This window comes from Aythya marila (assembly GCF_965140915.1).
Source record: "Aythya marila genome assembly, chromosome: 2".
Taxonomy (NCBI): Eukaryota; Metazoa; Chordata; class Aves; order Anseriformes; family Anatidae; genus Aythya; species Aythya marila.
The window spans coordinates 29,086,580-29,104,027 of NC_139043.1; the positions used below are offsets into that span (position 1 = coordinate 29,086,580).

At 38.1% G+C, this 17,448-nt stretch overlaps 1 protein-coding gene across 1 annotated transcript in view; it reads right to left on the reverse strand.

Annotated features, from left to right (window-relative positions):
- THSD7A (thrombospondin type 1 domain containing 7A) overlaps nt 1–17,448 on the reverse strand; it is a 287,238-nt gene that overhangs the window by 202,817 nt on the left and 66,973 nt on the right. Inside the window, exon 3 of the mRNA XM_082755177.1 lies at nt 2,933–3,450. Within this exon, the coding sequence (XP_082611303.1) occupies nt 2,933–3,119 (187 nt within the window). The 5' untranslated portion in view covers nt 3,120–3,450. The remainder of the gene's footprint in view (nt 1–2,932; nt 3,451–17,448) is intronic.

Genomic DNA, 17,448 nt, shown 5'->3' on the forward strand with positions numbered 1-17,448 from the left:
GGTCTACATAGTATGGAATGTGAATGTTTGGCAAGAAATCTAAAGTTTAAAGACTAGTAACTGTAATCAACTATATCCATCTCAATGTCATGCAATACACTGGAGATCCATTCATACACCATAATTCCAACATAAATATGCAAAAGCAAATATCATTTTCATCTCATATTAGATGAAAACTTCAAAAATTTATGACAGTCAAAACTTCATTTTCAGTTGGAGAAGTAGAAATGACTTTGTGATGGTATCCATACTGCAGAATGGTGGAAGTAACCTCTGGAAATCATTTAGTCCAACCTCCCTTCCCAGAGCAGGTTGTTCACAACGGTGTCCATGCTGAATTGAAGGTAATTAAACCCCAAGAGGGTTAAAGAGTATACTCTCCTCATATTTTTACAGGAGAATAGTGATAGGAAGAGTCATGACCCCCGAGAGGTTTTCAAAGGTTCAAAACAAACGTGAAATTTGAATTAGAAGAACAGCCCCTGACCTCATCCCATCCCTATCCCAAAAAACAAGTATCAAGACACTGTAATAGGTATCACAATTTTATAAGAGAAAATGTCATAACTCAAATTCCATAAGCCCTGTATATTATTTTCCAGGGCATTCTTAAAATAACACACTGCAGTAAACCTGCATAGACATTATTTCAAAAAAACTTTAGAAATGAAAGTCAGGCACACTCAAGCCACTTACAGTAGCTAATGCCAAACTAAATTTAATAACAAAAGTAGCATGTTTCTCAAGAAAACGGACATACTTCACCAATAAGGGGTGCCAAAAGGTATACACACACACTCATGCCAATTTCCTAGACACAATTTTAGCCTTGACTTATATTTCTTTCACAGAAAGAAAAGCTGAAATATTGTCTCAGTTGGATAAGCTCACTACTGTCCAGTTCAGTTTTATTTTCCCCTCTGATACTTTAGCTGAACTTTAGATTCATGCTGGATATACATTCAGATCACTGATGAGCAGTTATTCTAGTTCACTTTCTAGAACCTCCCACAAAGGACGGAAAAAAATAAATGGATGCTATGATATTAAACATTGTGCAGAAAACAGGCTTATCCTATTCCTTATTGTGGGTAAAACAGGAGAAAGGTCAGAAAAAGAAGAGCTTAAAGTAAAAACTAGCTCTTCGTTACACAACATGATTATATCGTACCTGTTCTAAACAAAAGTTATTCAAGGAAGGCAGAAAAGGCAGAGGAAAAAAAGCCAAGCCAGTTTCCTCCTTGCTAGTTTAACTACTTGACTTCAGAACACGTGTGCTATATTCAAGGTAAACCAAGTTACCCCATAGCAAATTGGCAGTTCATTTTCATAAGTATTAGTTAACTACAGTTGTCATTATTCTCAACCAAGTTACTATTAACCTTTTAAAATTCAATCTTCTAAATGGAGACATAATAACATGCTGGAGAGTTTAATCTACTGCTGCCTAGCAACGTAGTTTAAATGCAAAATGCTTTATGAAAATGCTACTATGATCACTACATTTTTCTATAAACCTACGTATGTATTTGATCTCTTTTTAAGTGTGTAGCAAACATTTACAAAACTCTAATAGAATTGATCACTATGTTTTGAATTTGTGAGTGGTTTAAAAGAAGAAGAAAAGGAAAGGGTCATCAGTGTCATTGTGCTACCCATCTTTCAGCAGAAGTGAAAGTTGTGAAAGATTTTCCCTTCTTCAGATTTCTCTTTATAGTGTTATTGGAAAGCCTGTCTTTTTGTTTAAATGAATTTCCTTTTAATCTCCTTGAGCTGCTGGATAGATGAAGCCTCTAAAAAATTCAGGATAACACTGTAATTGTGAATTGATCTGTTTTTGTTTCAGAAGGCTGGGGCCCTCCATCCAGGGGAACACACTATCTTCTCAAAGTTGCTTTTCATACAAATAATGAATTTGCACATTCGTTTTCTATCGTATTATCCCTTAATGGAAATGCATGTCTTAAACAACACTCTACTTTTTGTATTGGTTTGTTCCTGGCAACATGCCAAAAAAACCTGCCAAAGTCAGTGTGAAATATTTACTGTCTTGAAATTTTTAAATTTCCTAAAGGAGTTTTGGAAGCTTATGTAGGAAGTGTTACTATGTTAGAGAACTAAAACATATGTGGTCCTCATTATCAAAATTCTGAATTAACACAATATATTGACAGACACAAGAAAACTCCCCATTGGTTTTTAATGCAAAGTTAAGACTGGAACAGTGTTATGGCTATGCAATCTTTAAAACAGACACGTAACTCATTAGTGCCAAAGTAGAGGAAATTATCTATGTAGTGTGGTGCTGAATCCACATAGCCTATTTGCCTTTGGCTCTTTGGTTATGAGATCTGGCATCAGTTGGATTATTTCACCTAATCCATCATTAGCTTTCATGTGTCCTATATACTGTGCAACAAACCTAAATTTAACAAACCCAACTCCCCATCAATTACCACACTGAATATATTACATGTCAGCACAGAGCATGAAGATTAGACATGCTGCATTACATCTTTCTTTGTGAAATGTCAATATTTTTAGAGCACTGTTAACGTTGCTAACTCCAACTGTAACAAATGTTCCTTTCCATTGTGAGCAGGCACTAAAACCCTGACCTTTGCTATTTACATACAACACAGAGCTACTAAATAAAACAAAAAACATCAAAAGACTCAAAGATGCATGAGAGATCCCAATAACAGCATGACAGTCACATATATATATTTTTTTAATTGCCTTAGTTGCTTGGCCAGTGAAATACTGGAAGGCGACCTGATTTGTTTTCCTAGAATCCTGCAAATAAACATTACTAATGTAGATTTAACTTTCTCTCTGCATGTACACAAAGCACACAGAAAGGTTACTGCTTACTTACAACAAAAAAATAATCATACTGCTGCTGTGTTAGTGTAGCATCCTTACTTACCAGTCTTCCACAAATACACTGATGAAGTTTGAAATTCACTCTGTGCCCGAGCGTCCCAGGCTCCCACCAGCAGAACCACAAGAACTCCCACGCAGCGGGCTGGCACAGCACAAACCCTCGGACCACGGGGGAAAGCAGCGCTCCCCTTACTCAACCCCATGCCTCCTCCAGCAGCCTGCTCCCACATCCAAAGCCTGCAGCAAAACCGTGAAACCTTCTTCAAATAATATTCCCCTCTTCAGAATTTCTTCATGGGGAGATGCAGACTGGAAAGCTCTCTCCTGCTATTGTGCATGCCAGTTGAAAAGGAAAAACTGTTTAACACTAGGGAACAATAGAGTCCTTGCTCGCTCTTGCTGCAGCGGCTGCTGCTAGTATGGTTGCTACTCCACGCTCTTCCATTCAGCGGTTAGTTGCAGTTTTCCATCAGCTAAAAGAGAGACAGCTGTCCGCAGGGGGCTCCAGCTGACTGAGCAGGTTATCTTGCGCTGAGAGGCGGCAGCAGTCATTTACACCAGCTGGAGAGAGCGAGAGACAGAACAGGGATGAGGAGAAACGCAAATAACCCAGTGCTGTAATCTCAAGGCAGAGAGTGACTGTGAAAGCCTGGTTTCCCAGACATCTCTCACTGGAATATCCCAGATGACACACATTAAGAAGAAAAGAAATCATCATCAGGATGTGCTTCAGAAACACAAGTTGTACAACCAGAACAGATATCACCAGAGCAATATATATTAATTAGGAAAGCATCAGACACTTGTCCTGATAATATATATGCTGCATTAACCATTTTGTAAACAACAAACAATAAGTGATTACTCATGCATTAAATAGACTTTTAAGTCTTCACAAAGGGAAATGAAAGGAAAGAAAAACATAACTTTTCTTGTGTATTTGTCAAATCCAATTCAGGTAATAACACACAGTTGTCTGCTGTGTACGGAGGTGTAAGCACACTATCTCTGTGGTAGAGAAAGTCTGCGTGTAATATATAATGCAAAATAACATCCTTTGCTACCCAGCAAGTATGTATACACATACATATGCATAAATGTCAACTATGTAATTTAGAATAATTTGAAGATCAAGTTATCAATCACTTTTAAAGCATATGCCGAGTTTTACATATGAAAGTATTCAGGATACATTAGGCTGTCGTGATGATACAAAAACGTGGAGAGAGACAAAGCTTTTAAAATAGGCATCTTTATCTCTCCCACCCACTGCCCAGTGAACAGATGCAATAACAAGCCTAAAGATCAGGTTTCAGACATCTATAAACTGCAAAGCAAATGAGATATTTTCAAGAAAACTGCTACCATATCCAAAATGTTCCATTCAAAGTGCAAGCAGCTACAGAAACATGCTGTAGGAACACAGGATCCAGAGTTTTAAAAGGACAGAGCTATTGTTGTTTAAAGAAACCTTCAGTGAACCTCTCTTGGGACGGCTGTCATTTTGCACAACCTTCCCAGACTCTGCCTTTTCACATGCATTAGATTAAAATCAGCCATGATCAAGTAATTCCCAAGTCCTTGCCTGTTTAAATATTCTGACATCAGAGCAAATTAGCAATGTTGAAGGTTGCAAATTTGTCTTTGTTTACTTTCCACTCTGTTACGCCTCTAAGAGGGAATTAAAGGCTCAGGGAGCTCTAGCACTGTGAGGCTGTGATTAAGAGAGATAAGCAAGTGTGGATTACTGTTCTTCAGCTGTTGAAAAACAGGCAACAATCAGGAGATTATAGGTTGATAAGGGATACATAGAAAGCCACGATCTTAACAAATTTATAGCATCCTTACTTGCAACCTCAGCTAAAGCACTTCTAGAGATACATTTTATTTATTTCTGCTACATCATACTGCATTCACCTTAGGAAGCATGGAAACCCCTTCATCCTGTCTTTTGCTGACCTGGACTACTAAAACAAAACACTCTCTGAGTTTATAGAAGTACAGCAATTCCACAGGAAAATCTGAGGTTAAGTTATTCACATGTGCATTGTTTTACATGATACATAAGAATATAAGAATATAAAAATAAGAATACACTTGAAAAACTTAAAAATAATCCCATCTTCACAAATTTATGAAAAAAAAAGAAAAATTATTTTCAGTTATTAAAAAAAAAAAGAAGTCCACACTGAATTTAAGGGCTTAAAAAGTCTTAAGACCATCAGGAAATCTGTAGCAATACCTTTATTGACTTGCATAGTTACAATAAGATATATATAAGATATATATAACATATATCTTTGAAGAATTAAGAATAAAACCCTTGGCTTTTTAACTGGAGTTCCACGCCAGGGGAAAAGTTACATTTATGGGTTGACTAGGGGAAAAGGGACCTTTTCAGAGTTATTGATTGCAATGTATTCTATCTAGATTTTTTATGAACGTCTAAAGAAAGCCTCTGAAAATATTTTGTACATGACTCAGATCATCTGGAAACATCATCAGAAAACAGATCATCCATGCAGTTGGCACAATGAATCAAAGTGGGTTTTGACAGCAGAACAAAGCAGTATCATGAGAGGGTGAATACACATACACAAACACTCAAATGGTTTATATTTATGCAATAACAGGACCACATACTTTAAAAAAATTAGTGAAATATAGATGATTAAAACTCATATTTGCACACTACTTTTAATGGTTTTACTGTGCTTTTATTATTTTTTTTTTTTTCTTGACAAAAACCAATATCCTATGGACAAGTAATTTCATTTTCATTCATTTTGGTGACAAGCTATGATGCATTTAAAACTATTCAGAAAAACATCAAAGGGAAAGAACGGAGGCATAATTGGGAAAACTACAGATTCCTGAAGAGCTGTCTTTGGTAAACACTCATTTCTGAGTGCATCACTTCTGCAGCCCAAACAGTCTTCTTTCAATTGGAGCAGGAAAAGATCAGTGAAAACACAGGCCAAAAAAGGTGGATGCCTGGAGATACACTAACCTATCTGCAGGAGTTAGACTTCAGGCATAAGCAGCAGCATATACAGATTGCAAGCTTCAACTTCTATTAACATGAATAATCCAGAGAGCTGCTGGTATCCTTTTCCACCCCAGTGTGCCCAACATGCTCTTACGTACTTCCTATTTGCTACAGTAGATGAAGGGCCGCCCTCCCAGTTAATAATGCAGCCACTATTTCCAGCCCACACTGACAACCCACATTCTAATACATATCTAAGGATCATAAATTATCAATTGTTTGTGGTTTACGCATTCCCAAACCAAACATTAAGTACTTCTGAAAAGAAACCTCTAGACAAAGCATAAAAATAAACTGCAATCAACATTAGTCTCTGTATCAGTAGGAACATATAGTATTGTCAGTGCTGTACCTTGGAGCATCAACATATGGGTCTCAGTAGACCTGTATTCACATACATTTATTTATCTGAGGCACTGCAGCTATGTTGAGTCTGTAAACTGCTCTCTCAAGTGATTGACACATTAGCACTTTTTTACTTTCTAGGGAAAAGTGACTAATCTTGAAGACTTTCAAGAAAACAAGGTAGAGTTATTCAGAAAATATTGGAATTATTTTGTTCATGTTTCCTAGAATTAAAAACTTGGAGGATGACAAAACAAACATATCATATCTTTTATTTAGTGAAAAGAGAAATGAAAACAAAATACAAATTTCATAGCCGCTGGGTATGAAAAGCTGCCTGCCAAGCAGAATCATCCCGCTAGTAGTAGTGTATTCCTGCGCTGGTAGGCAGTCGCATTTCATAAACCTGTCTCTGTGAAATGCCATGAATAAGTGCTTCAGGATCATCTTATATTCTATCCTGAAGACATTGTATTTCTACACATACTGGACAAATTCAAAGAGCATAGAGAGAACAAGGCACACATATGGCACATTGGCTTCTAGGCTCAACATTCGATAAGGGGTGTGTCCAGCATCACTTTTGTCCACCTTTAACTTTGTAGGCTCTGCGTAAGCCAGCAGTTCTTAGTAAAGCTTCAGTCTCCATTCTTCTAGATCCATAGATGTTTATAGATGGAAAATTCTATAGTTTTCTCCCTCTAAATCTTCTGTGCTGTGTGAATACTAGAATACCAGAAAAATCACCCAAATTCTAGAGAATGAAGTGTTTCATTTCTTATGTAGGAAATCCAAATTCCTCCTTAACTGAACTCATTGGAATTTATATCCCCTTCACTTAAGTATGAAAAGGACAAGTGTTGCCACAGACAACTAAGTTGACTACCTCCCTAGAAAGAGCTCTAGAGTTAGAATCACAGAATATTCCAAGCTGGAAGGGATCCACAAGAATCATCAAGTCCAACTCCTGGCTCCACACAGGACCACTCAAAAAACAGACCATATATCTGAGAGCGTTGTCCAAATGCTTCTTGAACTCCAGCAGGCTCAGTGCTGTGAACCGCTCAGTGCTGGGAAGCCAGGGGAGCCTGTTCCAGTGCCCAACCACCCTCCTGGTGAAGAACCTTTTCCTAACACCAGCCCGATCCTCCCCTGTCCCAGCTACATGCCATTCCCTCAGGTCCTGTCGCTGTCCCCAGAGCTTAGCGCCTGCCCCTCTGCTTCCCTCCTGAGGAAGCTGCAGGTCGCCGTGAGGCCTCCCCTCAGCCTGCTCTGCTCTGGGCTGAAGAAACCAAGTGACTTCATAACTCAAATGTCCTGCCCCCCAGACCGTTCACTATTTTCATAGTCCTTCTTTGGATACTCTCTAATATTTTTATGTCCTTCTTATTTTGTGGTGCCCAAAAGTTCAAACGGTACTCAAGTTGAGGTTACAGCAGTACAGAGTAGAACAGGACAATCACTTCCTTTGATTGGCTAACAGGACTGTACCTGATGCACCCCAGGGTATGGTTGTTGAGTTTCTTACAGATAACACCTATCTGATAACAATTTCCAAAAAGCCCCCTACATTTTTACCATACTGATCTGGTTCAATCACTATATTAGGAGACCCTTGGCTATTTCTACTTTATGAGATGGAGTGGGCCCTTGGATATATCCACTGCACTCCCACACAGTGCACTGTATGGGTCTCACACCTGAATTTTAAAGAAAGTATTAGAGGTGGCACGTTCCCTTTCATGCTTGTTTATTTTGCAAGCTTCATCAACTAAAAATTCCAAAACAACAGCTCAAATGAACTTATATTCTCTATATACCCCTGAATAAATTCTCTGGCCAAAATTTCTAACTCTGCATTTTTATAGGAGCCTGACTTTCTTGCAGATATTTTACTACAGACAGAAATGTATTTAAATGATTCTCTTGAGCTGGGATCTTCAAGAATTTTAAAAGATTTTCAGAACTCTGAGCCAGAATAAGATGTACAGGGTTCTTTAGGTTTTTCTGTGGAGTTTTGAGCATTTATCAACACACTCAGTAGTGGTCTATTATGTTTCTTCATATGAAAGCAAGTGAGCATAGTCAGGGAAGCCACAAAAATATGCTAAATGTGAACAAACTAAATATATATATATATATTTATATATATTGTAATGCATATATGTTGTAACATACTTAATTTCTCAAAGTATAGTATCTGCATAACTTAACTCCCAAATACAATATGTGTTGTGCAAAACTTGTAGCTGAAAAAAAAATATTCTTTAGGGAGCCTAAACATCTGGCCTCTAGGTGTCACACTTGTCCATGTCATAATACACTATTTATGGATTTCTTATTCTTTCATAGCAGTTAAGAGACCTTAATTTTATACTTTCAAGGAGTGATATTATGAAATATTCTCCTTTCAAACTTGTAATTAAAAACAAACAAAAACAAACAAACAAACAAACAAAAAAACCACAAGCAACTTTCATAAAAGAAAACCTTGTTTTTAGAACATGAATAAAGACTCTACTTGCATGAATGCACAAGCAGCAAACATCTCACACAGGCTTTACAAATGCATTGTTTTTATTAAGGAAAATAAATGATGCTTGGCCAGATTGCTCTCTTTTTCTTTTTGTTGTTGATGCTGTTTATTTTTAAATCTAGTTGAAATCTAGTCCATAGGTCAAAGTTTGCCTAGCCAACCTTTTTTTTTTTTTTTTTTCTGCAGTTGCAAAAAGATACAATTTAGCTATTTATTTATTTATTTTTGTACTGCTGTTCTTGAGTAGCTGCCTCAGTTTGGCTGAAAACCTGGCTGTTATATTTTTCATTGATTCCTTTGGTAGGTGATTATCAATACCCCCAGCCTGGAATGTTCATGTAAAGAAACCATTCTTTGTAAAAAGGAACATATTAACATACCACAAGGATGTATTACCAAGAACTGCTTGCTAGAAGATAAAGCTAGAGAACTGCAGAAGGTCAGTCAGACTAAATAAACTAGTTCTACCTTTTGGCCCTAAGCACTGTGAATGAACATTTTCCTTTCTTCCCAGATTATATGCGTTCCATCTGCAGACTGCATGAAACAGAACCTTTGCAAGTACAAAACTGGCTGTAAAAGTCTCTGTGAAGTTCCCTACCACGAATTGCCATCTCTATCAAGAATTCAAGCTCTGAAACTTTTCTCATCAATTCTCTTTAATATCATCTGGTGCAGCTTGCCTACTAGTAGGAAAACATAGTGTGAATTTTTCACTAGAAAATCAACTGCATTGATATGGTAGCTTGCTGAAAGAGATTTTGAGTGTGTTTATATTCATCCAGAATTGGATGTAGTAATCCCTCATACGTGAATTTTCTCTTGCAGAGATCATACATACAAAATAATTCTAATCAAACTTAAAATCTACAAACAAAATACCAATTACAGTTAGAGTTTGTAGTGAGGTCTGCATCACTACTCTCTCTCAAATATATTAATATTTTTTTTTAAGACTGACAAATTCATAGTTCCATAATAACTTATAATGGATAAAAATAAGAAGCAGAAAAGGAATATATATATTTATTTTTTTTTCATCCTTGTTCCAGTCATTTTAAAAAAGAAGATAGACAATCATTACTTTATTTTGTTAATAAAAGAGAAAGAAAGAAGTTCCTGAGTAAGGTTGTGAAATTTTTCAGTTAAAAGCTTTTTTGATTCTTTGGGGGAGAAGTTTGAAATTTGCTTCTGCTAAGAGTGATCAGTCACTTCTCATCACAGCCTCTGAAATCTGCACTCAATTAGAACCCATTTTGAAATTGTGTACCAGTATGCACAGATAGAATCAGTGTTCTATCACCAAGCCCATTGCACTAAGTTTTCACACAGAAAACTAAAAGGCAAGACTTTAAATGGGGCTTTCCAAGTCAATTCTATTCCTCCAATGTGTGCACATACTTTTTGAATTTGAGTTTCTAAAGTCAATAGGATCAATGTCAGCTAGCCCCTTTGCTGACATGGACCTGTGCTGAAAATAAATAACCTTATCCAGGCAATATGTTCACTGGAGAAAAGTAACAGTTAAAACTGATAGCTGTAAGTGCAAATAAGTAGAATATACACAGTACTTGAAATGCAGTCAGGGAGATTTCAAAGACAATGGTGAGGTAAGTATTGAAATCCCTGGCAAGGGGAACAGAAAGACAGAGAATGGAATAAACAAAGAAAATCAGTGCCCAATATTGCTTTTGAAAATCCTCTCCAGGGACAGCTTAGTAATTTGCACATACCAAATCACCTTTAAACAAAAGCCACCTTCAGTCAATTTTAAGCCTTTTCTCCTTATTAAAATGCTATTGATTGATCATTCTTCATCTAAACGTTTGACAAGCCAATTTCCATTTTCTAGGAGAGAAACATTGGTCTTCTTTTTCAAGCCATAAATCACTCAAACATTCTGTTATCAATTCTCAAATTAGTTAAATTATACAAATTAATAAGAAAATTAAATAAGACTGCATTTAAAAAAAATAAAAATAAATAAAAAATCAGCCCATATGTTTAATGGCTTCCAGAAGTGGATGGGTCCAGAAGTACCAACAAAAACAATATAGTTGGAAATAGCTTTCAATGATTTGTTAACTTCTTAAGAGTTTCAATTTAGCTGGCCAAAAGTACAGCTGCGTGTTTTGTGCAGGCATAAACAGATCAATAAACAAGAGGAGTATAACTTCAAGAAACTGGTTAAAGCATCTCACACCATTTTGACATGATGTGAGGTTTAAGCCATATTAAATTAAGGATCATGCTTCAGCTGTGATTTACTAACAAACCAAGCTCTAAGCTAGAACTGTTATGTAATTAGCCATCATATTTAGTAGCACCTTGTATGGTAATTATAGTACAAAAGAAAAGATCTGAGAATAAATCCTTCCATCTTTAGCTTTATACAAAAGATTTACAAAGGTATTCCATCTGTCACATTTGAATTGTATAGTTGTGCTTTAACTAGAGGTTCAAAAGGACACCTATTCCTACTGACCAATCTTCCTATTGAAAATTTTAGGTCACTGAAGTCAACTCTGTAGCAAAATACAATATAAAAACTAAGTCTAAACAAGGGAGGCAACAAAAATATTGAATTATAAGACCGTATTAATGATAACATGATTCTATTTCAAACCATTTCACTATTTAATCTTGAACATGAATAACTAGATCCAAAATGCTGAGTTATATCAACAAAATCTCCCTATTCCTCTAAGGAATCAGGAATCCTCTAAGGAATCAGGATTCCTTCCTGATCTTTCTTCCTCCTCCGCTGTTGCAGCAGTCTCCTCTCCTACACTCCATTGCAGCAGTGTTTCAGTGGCAAAAATAAAGCAGGTAGCCAAATCTATGCAAGTGAGATAGGTGACATCACAACTACGTATAATTGGGTTTTATTCATACGGACTACAAAAAGCACATTCTGCATGCTACAGAAAACTTTTCTCTAAATTATCAGCATTAGTGTTAAAATTAAAGCTTCACTATGGGGGATCAAACCAAGCTTAAGGTGATGTGACACTTTTGGGATGGGAAAAAAAAAATCATTAAATTGGCACAATTGTTCTCCACTATGGCGACAAAAAGACATTATTACCAGTTTTCTCCAATCACTATTATACTTGCATCACCAAAAAGGAAATAAAAAGATTTCCGATTATCTGTTAGTGGCAACTCTGGTACTTCCACAAGTTGCTCCCATGAGACTCAAAACTAACATTGGTCTAAATAAGTGACAGTTCTGTAATCTCTGCAGGATATATGACAACTTATATTGCTCACTGAAGGAAGAAACAGGATGGAGGAGATAAAAAGAACAAGGAGTTTTCTCAATGATTGTCCTATTACTGAAGTAGTGTAGAAACATACAATGCAGATGGCTCTTGATCAGAATTGAATTCACTTGCTACCACACAATTAGATGAGTTGAGCATGACTTCCCTGGGACAAAAACGTAATCTACACATATGAAGTAGGGTGGGCTATGCTCAGAAAATGAAGCACTATTAGCATTATTGAACCACAAACAGCAATATTTGAATGATGCAGAGTTTGGGTTAAAACAAACAAACAAAAACACACTGAAACACACTTAGGAAAGGTGCCCTCCTAGACCTGTTGCTAGAAAACAGAGAGGGTCTGGTGGGAGATGTGGTGATTGGTGGCCGCCTCGGTCATAGCGACCATGAAGTGGTTGAGTTCAAAATTTATGGTGACAGAAGGAAAAGTGCCACCAAAACCTCATCCCTAGATATGGGGAAAGCGGACTTCAGGCTGCTCAGGGAACTAGTCAGCAAGGTCCCCTGGGAAACTGCTCTTGAAGGCCTCGATGTCCACCAGTGCTGGTCACTCTTTAAGCGATGCCTCCTAGAAGCACAAGATCAGGCAATTCCTAAATATCGCAAGTCAGGCAGGCGGGGCAGGAGGCCGGCGTGGCTGACCAGGAACGTTCTAATGGAGATTAGGCGGAAACAGAGAGTGTTTCGCTACTGGAAGGAGGGCCAGGCGTCATGGAAAGAATACAGGGATGCTGTTCGTGTTTGTAGGGAGAAAGTTCGTGTGGCCAAAGCACACCTAGAGTTGAAGCTGGCTGTGTCTGTGAGAGAAAATAAAAAGGGTTTTTTTAGATATGTAAATGGAAAAAGGAGAACTAAAGAATACATAGGGCCGCTCCTTGATAGGGAAGGTCTCCTCACAGATGATGACATAGGCAAAGCAGAGACGCTTAACGCCTTCTTTGCCTCTGTCTTCAATGCCGATGATGGGCTTCGGGACCCAGGGTGCCCTGAGCTGGAGGACCGGGACGGTGGGGATGACAAACTCCCAACTGACCCTGAACGTGTGCGGGATTTGCTACTCCACCTGGATCCCTACAAGTCCATGGGTCTGGATGGGATTCATCCCCGGGTGCTGAAAGAGCTGGCGGACGTCATCGCGGAACCTCTCTCAATTATTTTTCAACGATCCTGGGAATTTGGAGAGGTCCCGGTAGACTGGAAGCTGGCAAATGTTGTGCCGATTTTCAAGAAGGGTCAGAAGGAAGACCCTAGCAATTACAGACCTGTCAGTCTCACGTCAGTGCCTGGTAAAATCATGGAGAAGTTGGTTCTCGAACTTATTGAGGCGCACCTGGGGGACAAAGCAGTCATTGGTCCCAGCCAGCATGGGTTTGTGAAGGGTAGGTCCTGCCTAACTAACCTGATTTCCTTTTATGATAAGATCACCTGTATGGTGGACCAAGGGAAACCAGCTGATGTGATTTTTTTGGACTTCAGCAAGGCTTTTGACACGGTTTCCCATAGGATCCTACTGGACAAAATGTCCACCATACAGCTAAATAAAAACATCATACGATGGGTGAGCAATTGGCTAACGGGCAGGGCCCAAAGGGTTATGGTAAATGGGGCTGTGTCAGGCTGGCGGGCGGTCACCAGTGGGGTCCCTCAAGGCTCCATTTTAGGGCCGGTACTTTTCAATATTTTTATAAACGATCTGGATGTAGGAATAGAGGGTATTTTGAGCAAGTTTGCTGATGACACCAAACTTGGAGGAGTTGTGGACTCAAATGAGGGCGTAAAGGCCTTACAGAGGGATCTGGATAGGTTGGAGAGCTGGGCGATCACCAACCGCATGAAGTTCAATAAGAGCAAGTGCCGGGTCCTGCACCTGGGACGGGGAAACCCTGGCTGCATGTACAGACTGGGCGATGAGACGCTGGAGAGCAGCCTAGAAGAGAGGGATGTGGGGGTCGTGGTAGACAGCAAGTTGAATATGAGCCAGCAATGTGCCCTGGCAGCCAGGAGGGCCAATCGTGTCCTGGGGTGCATCAAGCACGGCATCGCTAGTAGGTCAAGGGAGCTGATTGTCCCGCTCTACTCTGCGCTGGTGCGGCCTCACCTCGAGTACTGTGTGCAGTTCTGGGCACCACAGTATAAAAAGGACATGAAACTGTTGGAAAGTGTCCAGAGGAGGGCTACAAAGATGGTGAAAGGCCTGGAGGGGAAGACATACGAGGAACGGCTGAGGTCACTGGGCCTGTTCAGCCTGGAGAAGAGGAGGCTGAGGGGAGACCTCATCACAGTCTACAACTTCCTCGTAAGGGGGTGTCGAGAGGCAGGAGACCTTTTCTCCATTAACACTAGTGACAGGACCCGCGGGAACGGGGTTAAGCTGAGGCAGGGGAAATTTAGGCTAGACGTCAGGAGGGGGTTCTTCACAGAGAGGGTGGTTGCACACTGGAACAGGCTCCCCAGGGAAGTGGTCACTGCACCGAGCCTGTCTGAATTTAAGAAGAGATTGGACTGTGCACTTAGGCACATGGTCTGAACTTTTGGGTAGACCTGTGCGGTGTCAAGAGTTGGACTTGATGATCCTTAAGGGTCCCTTCCAACTCAGGATATTCTATGATTCTATGATTCTATGAATTCATGTAAAGAATCAAGTTTTCCAGTACAAAAAAAAAAAAAAAAAAAAAAAAAAAAGAAAAGCACATGTCACACATAAAGCAGAAAAAATATTAGAGAAAACATTATAAACAACCTGCTTTGTAGACCTTGGTGGATGATTGCATGTTCAAACACCCCCTGATCATTTCAGTTCTTCCTTCTTCTTACAGACATATAGTTGTACCCATAACATACACAGAAGTTTGCCCTTATTTTATTGTCTAAAGAAAGAGTTTAATTATTTTATGCTGTTGAATGCATGCTAAATACTGAAACTTGCTGAAAAGCAGGGCACACTGTACCTTACTTAGGCTGATTTACAGTTCAATAAATTACACTTCTGTACAGGGTTGCTGTAGCAAAGTATTACACTGACAGGATTCAGAAAAGAATTCCCTTCATTATGTCAAACATTTAAAGATGCATACGCCTACCGGATGTCCCCTCTCTCTGTCAATAACTGGTTTACTGGCAACCAACCAGAAATACTGATTGATTGCTGACCTTGTGAATCATATGTTTTTAATGTAAAACTTAACTATATTGAGTTATCTAAACTACCACGATCTCTTATGCAAATTACCCTAGATTTTTTATAGGCAGTTTGGCAGGGCTTCTTCTAAGCTCCTAGCCAAGATTTAATTTTCATTTCAAAAAGACACTGGGAAAGTGCACTGCGGGTTCCTAGCCTCAAAAAAAAAAAAAAAAAAAAAAAAAAAAAAAAAAAGCCTCAAAAGTCAAGACTTCCGACTTCAAGTCCTAATTATATAGGTGAATACATAGTTTTCACAAAGGAAATAAAAACATATCTTGGATCTTTGGAGGAATGGAGGACATCCATCTACTTCTTTATTACATATATGCAAATAATAAAAAAAAAAGTTGTTATTGCTTTGTTCAAGATAGAACTTCTTATTCCCATCAAGCACTAGAAAAGTGTAAAGTTCATTAAAATATGAAAAGGAAATAGCATTTTTATTGCATTCACATCTTCAGAATATAATTCAGAAACCTAGTCTCAATTTTTCCTCAATTCAAATAAAGTTCTATTTTTAAAAATGTGCAAGAATTTTATTTTTCATATTCTTTTTCACATTGCTATCCTTATGTTAACCTGCAATTTCAAGTACTGTTTTGCAGATGCTAACATAATGAAATGATCCCAAATAGTTTTCTTTGGTTTTGCATAATGGAATACAAAAGATTGTATTCATTTGATTTCAGAATGGACCATTAGCCACTGTAGTCTTAAGCCATTAAATGAAAGAACTTGAAATCAAACAATAAATAACCCTAATGCATACCTCTAAGCAGTAAGTAATTAAAATAGATAGTAAACATTTGCTTTATTGTTTGTTTTTCCTTCTTAAATTATGATTTTTGCAACAGTTCTTTAAATGGTTTTCATTTTAACTGCATTGCAAAAATGAGATCATATTCATTCTATGCTCTTCATTAACTCAACTGATAGTGTTTTAATTCCTGCAACTTACAAAGCCTAGTGTTCCTTTTGCAATTCAGCATAGCTAGTGTGTGTTAAGAATAATTAGCTTCACTATGGTAGAACAAGTGATTTCTTTGCAAAATACAAACACTGCTTTTGACAAAGATTATTATTAAACTTTCAAGGTATTTCTTTTTCTGCAGTAATTTCATTTTTAAGAAACTTTTCTGTACCACAGTTTCCCTAATGAATTAAAAACCCACGTTGTCTCTGATGGTAAATACTTTCAACATATCTAGAAGCAGATCAGAAAGGATACTTAATGCAAGTTTTTTGTCTGATGCACCAAATTACTTCAGCTTTATTATAAACAGTGAATGCAGTTTAAAAGACTAAGGGTTAGTGAGAAAGACAGTATCATGGAATTTCATTACAAATTATTATACTGTGATAATGTTTTGCTTAAGACTTGCCATAGAAAGCCAAGCACCACACCTACAATTTAGAAGGCATGCTGTCTTAACTTACACAGATATATAGCCAAAACTGAACAGTCACACTCTCACACAAAACTATTCTACTCACCCATTTTCAGAATTACAACATAGGATCCATGATGTGACCTCTTGAAATTTGCAGTTATGTTAAAATAATAAATAATAAATAATGAGTTGTCAGTGAAGCATCTTGACCTTGCCTTGATCAAGAGCTGAGTATAAGCCATAGCTAAAAGGCAGTGCAAACAAGAACTGAATGTAATAAATATCAGTATAGGCCATGGATCAACAAGTAACAGGAAAACACCTGAAACTTCTGTAAATACCCTGATACTGTCAGTAGCTGATTTGATCAGTGGTCTGTAGCTCTTTGGCTAGCCCCTCAACACACAAATATGGATGATAGAGGAAGATTGTTTAGAGGTCTAATGCCATGTTGAACTGCTGCCCAGAGCCTGAAACAGGTGTAAATGAATATTGCATTCTGTACACTTTGTACACATTCTGTACACTGAATACTACATTCAATACACTTTGACCCAGTTCACCTGTGCCAAACACTGCAGTGCTAATTGGGATAGGTCTGTTAACTTTCTAGATATGTCTGCTTACATGTGCAAGAAGCTTCCCTGACACAGTCCATCCCTACTTGCTTGGTCCACTAACAACTTGAGCACAGTAGCACCACATTGTTTGGTGTACAACTCCCCTTCCCACCATCACAACACAGTTAGAATTTTCTCAAAAAATGC